Source organism: Mandrillus leucophaeus, unplaced genomic scaffold (genome assembly GCF_000951045.1).
Source record: "Mandrillus leucophaeus isolate KB7577 unplaced genomic scaffold, Mleu.le_1.0 Scaffold922, whole genome shotgun sequence".
NCBI classification, from domain to species: domain Eukaryota; kingdom Metazoa; phylum Chordata; class Mammalia; order Primates; family Cercopithecidae; genus Mandrillus; species Mandrillus leucophaeus.
In genome coordinates this window covers 435831-443777 of record NW_012110053.1, presented here as the reverse complement: position 1 = coordinate 443777, position 7947 = coordinate 435831, and the positions used below count along the sequence as shown (strand labels likewise).

The 7947-nt window shown below is 52.8% G+C and overlaps 3 protein-coding genes and 1 long non-coding RNA gene across 7 annotated transcripts in view; 1 reads left to right on the top strand and 3 right to left on the bottom strand.

Annotated features, from left to right (window-relative positions):
* The window catches only part of SMARCC2 (SWI/SNF related, matrix associated, actin dependent regulator of chromatin, subfamily c, member 2), a 25996-nt gene extending 23552 nt beyond the window's left edge, over nucleotides 1-2444 (top strand). The window contains exons 27-28 of the mRNA XM_011970027.1: nucleotides 72-155; nucleotides 1034-2444. Coding sequence (XP_011825417.1) covers nucleotides 72-155; nucleotides 1034-1110 — 161 coding nt within the window. The 3' untranslated portion in view covers nucleotides 1111-2444. The remainder of the gene's footprint in view (nucleotides 1-71; nucleotides 156-1033) is intronic.
* LOC105531962 lies at nucleotides 1303-3011 on the bottom strand. The gene is made up of 2 exons (XR_001004889.1): nucleotides 2475-3011; nucleotides 1303-1941 (listed from the first exon to the last, which is right to left on the bottom strand). It is a non-coding gene; the product is annotated as an uncharacterized LOC105531962 (long non-coding RNA).
* A 243-nt stretch (nucleotides 3012-3254) lies between these two features.
* MYL6 (myosin, light chain 6, alkali, smooth muscle and non-muscle) lies at nucleotides 3255-6437 on the bottom strand. Its single transcript, XM_011970025.1, is given in 7 exon segments — nucleotides 3255-3438; nucleotides 4496-4573; nucleotides 4667-4840; nucleotides 5062-5205; nucleotides 6082-6180; nucleotides 6183-6219; nucleotides 6222-6437. Coding segments are annotated over 7 exon segments (708 nt in total). The 5' UTR covers nucleotides 6369-6437; the 3' UTR covers nucleotides 3255-3409.
* Nucleotides 6438-6752: 315 nt separating this feature from the next.
* MYL6B (myosin, light chain 6B, alkali, smooth muscle and non-muscle) overlaps nucleotides 6753-7947 on the bottom strand; it is a 5935-nt gene continuing 4740 nt past the window's right edge. For 3 of the 4 annotated variants that reach the window (XM_011970022.1, XM_011970024.1, XM_011970023.1), the window contains exons 6-8: nucleotides 7186-7263; nucleotides 6996-7033; nucleotides 6753-6851 (exon numbers count right to left, since the gene is read on the bottom strand). In XM_011970022.1, coding sequence (XP_011825412.1) covers nucleotides 7005-7033; nucleotides 7186-7263 — 107 coding nt within the window. In that variant the 3' untranslated portion in view covers nucleotides 6753-6851; nucleotides 6996-7004. Of the gene's footprint in view, nucleotides 7264-7947 lie in introns of all 4 variants that reach the window. The other variant, XM_011970021.1, reaches the window with a different exon arrangement.

The following is a 7947-nucleotide window of genomic DNA, read 5'->3' as shown; positions in this document are numbered from 1 at the left end:
AAAAAAGAAAAGGCGAGTTGTTAAGCAACATTTTATACCTAACTTTCTCCATCTCTCATCTTTATTCTTAGGCCCCTCACCGTTCCCCAACCAACAAACTCCTCCCTCAATGATGCCAGGGGCAGTGCCAGGCAGCGGGCACCCAGGCGTGGCGGGTAATGCTCCTTTGGGTTTGCCTTTTGGCATGCCGCCTCCTCCTCCTCCTCCTGCTCCATCCATCATCCCATTTGGTAGTCTAGCTGACTCCATCAGTATTAACCTCCCCCCTCCTCCTAACCTGCATGGGCATCACCACCATCTCCCATTCGCCCCGGGCACTCTCCCCCCACCTAACCTGCCTGTGTCCATGGCGAACCCTCTACATCCTAACCTGCCGGCGACCACCACCATGCCATCTTCCTTGCCTCTCGGGCCGGGGCTCGGATCCGCCGCAGCCCAAAGCCCTGCCATTGTGGCAGCTGTTCAGGGCAACCTCCTGCCCAGTGCCAGCCCACTGCCAGGTGAGAAGGGGCCAAGAGGGGAGAAGGGTGAGGGAGAGGGGTCCACATGGAGGGAGGGTGAGCGGGCAGGTGGGGGAAGAGGTCAGGTACTAGACTTTCCACAGTCTTTTTTGAACACTCTGGTAAAATTAGAATACAGGAGGAAAGGCCTCTCTGGCTGTCCTCCACCAGTCCCCAGCCTGGCAGCTGCCACCTTTGGGATGGTATTGGGGCCTTTCACTGGTGGGTCATGGAGCAATCCTGTGGCAGAGAGCATCTCAGTTGTAAACTTGAAAAGCAGCTGTTTGCATGATGATTGTCATCCCTTTGCTTATTCCTATCACGTTCAGATGCCCCATTTAGAGAGTCTCCTTTCTATCAGTTTTTCTCAGTATGAGGTAGAAGAGGGTGTTGGGAACAGAAGTTGAACATTGTGGGTACCTCATTCATCCACCCAACCACTGCATGCCATGCCCGGTTCTGTCTGTATTGGTCTGGGTCTGGAGCCCTCTCTCCTGCGCACTCTAACTGATTCATCTTACTTTTCTCCACAGACCCAGGCACCCCCCTGCCTCCAGACCCCACAGCCCCGAGCCCAGGCACGGTCACCCCTGTGCCACCTCCACAGTGAGGAGCCAGCCAGACATCTCTCCCCCTCACCCCCTCTGGAGATCACGGTTCCAGGAACAGCCCTTCCCCCACCACTGGGACCCTCCCCAGCCTGGAGAGTTCATCACTACGTAAGGAAAGCTCCTTCCGCCCCTCCAAAGCCCTCACCATGCCTAACAGAGGCATGCATTTTTATATCAGATTATTCAAGGACTTCTGTTTAAAAGATGTTTCTAATGTCTGGGAGAGAGGATAGGATGGGAATGCTGCCCTAAAGGAAGGGCTGGTGAAAGGTGTTTATACAAGGTTCTATTAACCACTTCTAAGGGTACACCTCCCTCCAAACTACTGCATTTTCTATGGATTAAAAAAAAAAAAAAAGAGTAGATTTTAAAAAGCCACATTGGAGCTCCCTTCTACCCACTAAAAAATAACCAATTTTTACATTTTTTGAGGGGGAGTGAGTTTTAGGAAAGGGGAATTAAAATTCCAGGGAGAGCTCTGGGGATAGAACAGGGTGCAGATTCTGTCTCTCCCCAAGCCCCTTTTTAGTGACTGAGTCAAGGCCCCAGCTCCCCTAGCCCACCCTACACTGAGCTTATTCGAGTTTATTCGTACTAATGATCCCTCCTGCGGCTTCCTCATTGTTGCTGTTTTAGGCCACCCCAGCTCAGCCAATGATTCCTTTCCCTCTGAATGTCAGTTTTGTTTTTAAAAGTCACCTGCTTAGTTGATGTCAGCGTATGTGTATTTGGTGGGGAAAACCTAATTTCGGGGATTTCTGTGGTAGGTAATAGAAGAAAGGGCAGTGGGGGCTGTTCTCCTTCCTTCCCTGGGCTGTATCCATGGACTCCTGGAAGGCGCAGAGAAGGGAGCTGTAAGAGGATGCGAAGTTTTAAAACCTGAAATTGTTTTTTAAAGCACTTAAGCACCTCCTTATTATGACTTGGTGGGTCACCCCTTAGCCTCCTCCCTCTCCCACCAAGACTGTGAGAACTTCAGCTGATAGCTGGGGGCTCCCCAGATGAGGATGCAGGGATTTGGGAGCAGTGGAAGAGGGTGCCCAACCTTGGGCTGGACCAACCCTTGGCTCGGAGCTCAACTCTGCTTCCTGCATTCCTGCTCCACGTCCCAGCTCCTCCCCTGTGACTGGAAGGCAGGTGTGCCTCCAGGCTCTGCACTGGTTCTTCTTGGTTCCTTCCACCAGGCCCTTTGTTCCTCATGTCCCCGTGTTTCTCTCCCTCTGCGTCTTAGCACCTTTCTTCTGTTCAAAGTTTTCTGTAAATTTTCTTTTTCTTTTTTTTCTTTTTTCTTTTTTTTTTTTTTTTTTTATAAATTAATTTGCTTTCAGTTCCATCTTGTGGGTGCATTCTGTGTTCTTCTTACCTGTGGCTGTCAGGCAGGGGACTGGGATTGGAGCAGCTTTCCTGGAGTCCTTCACAGCGGCGTTTACGTGGGCCGCAGAGACATTATGCAAGCCACAGGGCCTACAGACACTGCGCCTCCCCACAAAACACGAACAGCAGCACAGATGTCAAGACTATGTGCTGGTATAGGAGCAGAGGCTCTCACCTGCCCTAAAAGCTGTTTAAGACTTGGAAGGACATTCCCACAATAACGGAATTTTGTATCTTTATCCCTTCAGAAGTAGTGGTTTCACTCCTTCCCTTATTAGGGAGGAGGCAAGCCCCTTACCTCCTTTTGTTGTTATTGGCCCTTTGCCCTGCTGAGGTGATGGACAGGCTTAGGCAGTGCTAATAATGGCCTGGTTTTAGCTCCAATAAACACTCCACAGGCTTCCCCACAAAAGGCCTTACTGGGAGCTTGGGAGGGCGGGGGCCAGATTTAAGGAGCTGGAAGGCTAGGAGAAGACAGCCTGATATGGAATGGAACAGGGATGGCCAGCCTTGGTCCTACCAGGATCTTAGGTAGGACCAATCTAGGTAGGAGATTTCCTAATCTCCCAAGAGGTAGCTTGTGTAAGATGGATGAATGGGGCCAGCAGTTTTTAAATGAAGCCCAGATGGCTAGTACAGGGGCTTCCTTCCTCAGCTTTCCTCAACCCCTGCACCATTGACCTTGGACTCTGCCTCAGGGCAGAAATCACCACCACCTCACCTTCTTCCCCTTTACCCTGTTCAGGAAAGAAAGCAGAACCGAACCGAGGGCCCAGAGAGCAAGTTTATTTGGTGAATGCTGACGGCAAACATCATCCAAGAGACAAGATGGGAAAGGTGCTGAGACAAGAGAGCCTAGGGAAACTTCAGGCTAGATACAAAATTCACACAGGGAAAGGCACGGTCGGGAGACTGGGAGGGTCCTCAGCCATTCAGCACCATGCGGACGAGCTCTGTGGAAAGGAAAGGTGGAATGAGCCAGGGAACAGGTTTGTGGAGGGGTACACCAAGGGCCAGGGGACTACAAGACTGCAAAGGTAGCATAAGAGGGAACATGCCCACAGCAACCAACCCTGGGGTCAGTTTGCAGAGGAGCCACCTTGAGTCTGACCAGTTCTCCCTGCCCCTAGCTCCCCTGCCACCAGCTGTTAGTGCCCCACCCCACTCTGAGCAGCAAGAACACAGCAGAGGCAGAAAAGTTCTCAACTACACCTACAGCTACTGTCAGCCATTGGCGGGAGGAGAGGACAAGAGTTTTGGGTTAGGGTACCTCCAAGCTGCCCAGCGAGGGAAGGGGAAAGGACTGTTCAGCTATAGCAGCAGAATGGGGCAGGCAACCCATACCCCTCTATGCCAGCTACCCATGCTCCAGGGCCAGAAGGTCACCCTAAAGCAAGACTGGTATACAGGCTGGTGAGAGTTCCCAGACACCAGCACCCAGGGCCCTATAAGTAAAACCTCAGGGCCCATTCTAGAAGTAAGGAGGTACCTTACCCCCAGGCTGTATTCCTCTATGAGGACTCCCTCCCCTCCCTAGTCAGCTCCATGCAGAAACATGCCAGGAGGAAGTCAGATGGTAGTAGGGTAAGGGCAGGGGATAAAGAGCACAGGTTGAGGAAAAAAGAAACACTGGGGAGATCAACTAGAGGAGAGGCTGGGAGGAGCCGTACCCGCCCCATGGGCCCGTCACCCCGACAGGATATGCCTCACAAACGCTGCAGGAAGGAAGAGACATTCATGGTGAAGACAAGACACAGACATGGGGTGAGGGGTCAGGCGGTGGGGACAGACATTCCATTATTTCACTTCTCATTCCTTCCCACCCTCTACAATACTACTCCTTCCTTTCCTGTTACACCCCCCTGACCTCCCACTCCTGGGCTGGGCTGGGCAGGGCCCTGCACCTTGCCTCCTGGCTCTTTTTGGAGCCCACGTCCAGGGATAGGGAAAGCCCCAAACACTATACTTGACCTGCCCCATGTGGCTGCGAAAGCGCAGTTCACCCCTTACCTTCATAGTTGATACAACCATTGCTGTCCTCGTGCCCTGCCACCAGCATCTCTACTTCTTCCTCTGTCATCTTCTCACCTGCAGGGGGAAAGAAAGCATCTTTGGAATTGGGAGACAAGTGAGGTATTCAGGGTGGCATCTCAGCTCAAGGACAAGGACACAGAACCTTACCCAGTGTGACAAGAACATGCCGGATTTCAGCACCCATGACGGTGCCATTTCCTTCCTTGTCAAACACCCGAAGTCCTTCGACATAATCCTCATAGGTGCCCTGGTCCTTGTTCTTGGCCACTGTCTGCAGCATGGGCAGAAAGTGCTCAAAGTCCAGCACCTTCACGTTCATCTCTGCCATAAAGGAGGTGGAAGTGTCAGGCCAGAGAAGTAACACAAGTTCTCAGGACGGGATAATAGAGACCTCAACTGAACAGAGAGATGACTCCCTCCTAAGCAGGGAAATCCATGGGATTTGCTAATCCAGACTTTTGAGTTTGGGGCCCGGGGAAGCTCTTAGCTGAAGAACTGTGGGCCCATGACCACACTGAGGAGTTGTTCTTTAGGCCCCTCACCATCACTCTTGGGGTTCCCCAGGACCTTGAGCACCTCGGCGTTGGTAGGGTTCTGGCCCAGGGCCCTCATCACGTCCCCACACTGGCTGTACAGGATCTTGCCATCACCTGTTCGGTCAAACAGCTGGAAGGCCTCCTTGAACTCTGAGGATTCAGATGAATGTCAACACAGGATTTGAGGGTTAACCCAAACCCTACCTCAGAGCCTGCTGCCCATTCAACTTTGATCATGCTGAGGAAACCAGATATCTGCACCAAACTGTACACCGAAGTGTACTTAAGAGGGATCTATTTATCTTCCTCCCAACTCAGGTGTCCTATATAGAGCCTTCCTCCCCCTCTGGCAGCCTGGTAACATACATTTACACACCCCCCTCTGCCTGCGGCAGACCTGCCAATCTCCACTGCTGCTACTACACTTCTCAGGGCAGGAATTCGCCACCGCCCAGTCTCAGTCCTGTCCTTATAAGGAAGTGAGAGCAGCAGCCTGGGACTAGGGTCATCCCAACCTGCCACTTCGCACCCCTCCAGTACAAAGAGAACTTCCAGAGGGTAGAGCTACAGTTATATCCTTAGCAAACTCCCCTGTCCTGTCCCCGTCTGCACAGAATATCAGGTCACTGCTCTACAGTCTTCACAACTGCAAGCTGGGAGGTCAGGGGCAGTTATCACAGGAGGAGAAAAAAGACAGAAGTAGCTGATTAAGGGACAAAGGAGAGCAGGCAGCTTTATACACCCTCCCCAGACCCCACACACAGCAGGCATTAGGTGACCAAGTTTTTTCACATACCCACACCACCTAAAACTCACCCAGTGCTTGGGACTCAGATCTAGAGTGGAAGGGGAGGGAGGAAGAAAGTGAGAAAAGAAAATGGAGGACCCAAAAGAAGAGAAAATAATCCAGGGGGTAACCTCATAGGGGTGCTAAAGAGATGATAGATTAAGATTAGAGGATAGGTGCTGGGGGGCGGGTGTCCCTCTCCCTAAGGGTGACCTCGGTAGGGATCAGAGATAACCTACCTGCGGTCTGGTCTTCGGTGAAGTCACACTGCTCAGAGAAGAGGGAAGTGGTCAGCATCTGAACGCCAATCCCCCGAGTTTCTATTCCAGCCCCACAAACTCCTGTTTCAGGCTGCAGACTCGCTTCCCCGCAGGATAGGGCCCCAGGCTTTCCAACCCCACCTCCAACCTTTCGGGTCCTCAGGTTCCCTTTGCCTCCTACCCCTGCCTTCTCCTCGCCCCCCACCCGTCTCTTCCCACCTCTCGCCCCCAATCCTGCCCATCTCCCAGGACCTGGGCCCCACCATCTTGACTGCTCAGCTCTGCGGGACCTTTTCCTGCAGTAATGGCTCCGACTCTCGGCCCAACCCTAGTCTTAGTACGTCCCAATGACGTCACCCTCAGCGGACTCAGCCAATAGGAACCGTGACCTGGGTTTATGCAGATGATTGCTACATTAGTAATGACGTGGGCGGGGCCCGCTGTTCCTTTCTCCAGCCCTACCTGGGCACAGAACCGCTCGGGGATGGGAGTGGGGTGGGGGGGTGGGGGACACAATTAATCTGCGCCTCCCAACAGCAGGAACATTAGAGGACTGGAAGAGGAGAGAGCCTTCTTTTCCCGCTCTCTCCTCCTAGCACCCTCCCCGTCTCCCCTTGCTCCCCGAACCATGAAAAAAATAGTCTGAAACGAAGAGAGGAACCCAGTCTTTATTTTGAAACAATAGGTGGCCTCCTGGTGGCTGGAACGTGCTTCCGCCCGCGGGGCCCAGTGTCCGGACCCCACTGGATCTGTGGAAAAAAACGAAAGTTGCCAAGCGCTGGAGCCCGCGCAGCAACCGGACAGCAGAACGAACTCCGCTGCTTTTCTATGCTGGCTGAGAAGCGCGGGAGACTTGCCTCTTAAGGCGCGGTGAAGGGGTGGGAAGGCCCTACCTGTAACACTCAGACGCTTAGGATGTGTTTCAAGAAGGCTGCAAAGAGAGGAGGCAAGAGGGGCTTCAGAAGCAGGCCTCTGGATAATACATCTGACTCTAGGTAATTCAGGGGTGCCCCCGCCCACACGCGGCAAGACGCCGGGCTCCCCTCCTCTCCCGGCCCCGCTCCTGCTTTTTTGGCCCCTCACCCTCGTAGTTGATGCAGCCGTTGCTGTCCTCATGTCCTGCCAGAACAGTCTCCACCTCCTCCTCAGTCATCTTCTCTCCTGCATCCCAGACACAACGTCTGAGTCCCTGCTTTCCCTCCTTCACTCACCCAGGCAACGCTTTTTTCCGAGACGTTGTTTCGCTCCTGTCACCCAGGCTGGAGTGCAGGGGAGCAATCTCGGCTCACTGCAACCTCCGCCTCCCGTGTTTAAGCGATTCTCCTGCCTCAGCCTCCCGAGTAGCTGGGACTACAGGTTCACCGCTAATTTTTTGTATTTCTGGTAGAGATGAGGTTTCGCCATGTTGGGCAGGCTGCTCTCAAACTCTTGACCTCAGGTCATACACTTGCTTCAGCCTCCCAAAGTGCTTGGATTACAGGCATGAGCCACCGCCCCTGGCTTTTTCCATATATTTTTGTAAACAATAATATGAACATAACAATTGTAATTTTTTTTTTCTTTTTTTTTTTTTTTAGATAGGGTCTCCCTCTGTCACCCAGCTGGAATGCAGTGACATCATCATGGCTCACTGCAACTTCCACCTCCTGGGCTCCAGTGATTCACATCAGCCTTCGAAGTAGCTGGGACTACAAGTGTACACCACCACGCCTAGCTAATTTTTTTATTTTTTTGTAGAGACATGGTTTTGCCGGCCGGGCGCGGTGGCTCAAGCCTGTAATCCCAGCACTTTGGGAGGCCGAGGCAGGTGGATCACGAGGTCAGGAGATCGAGACCATCCTGGCT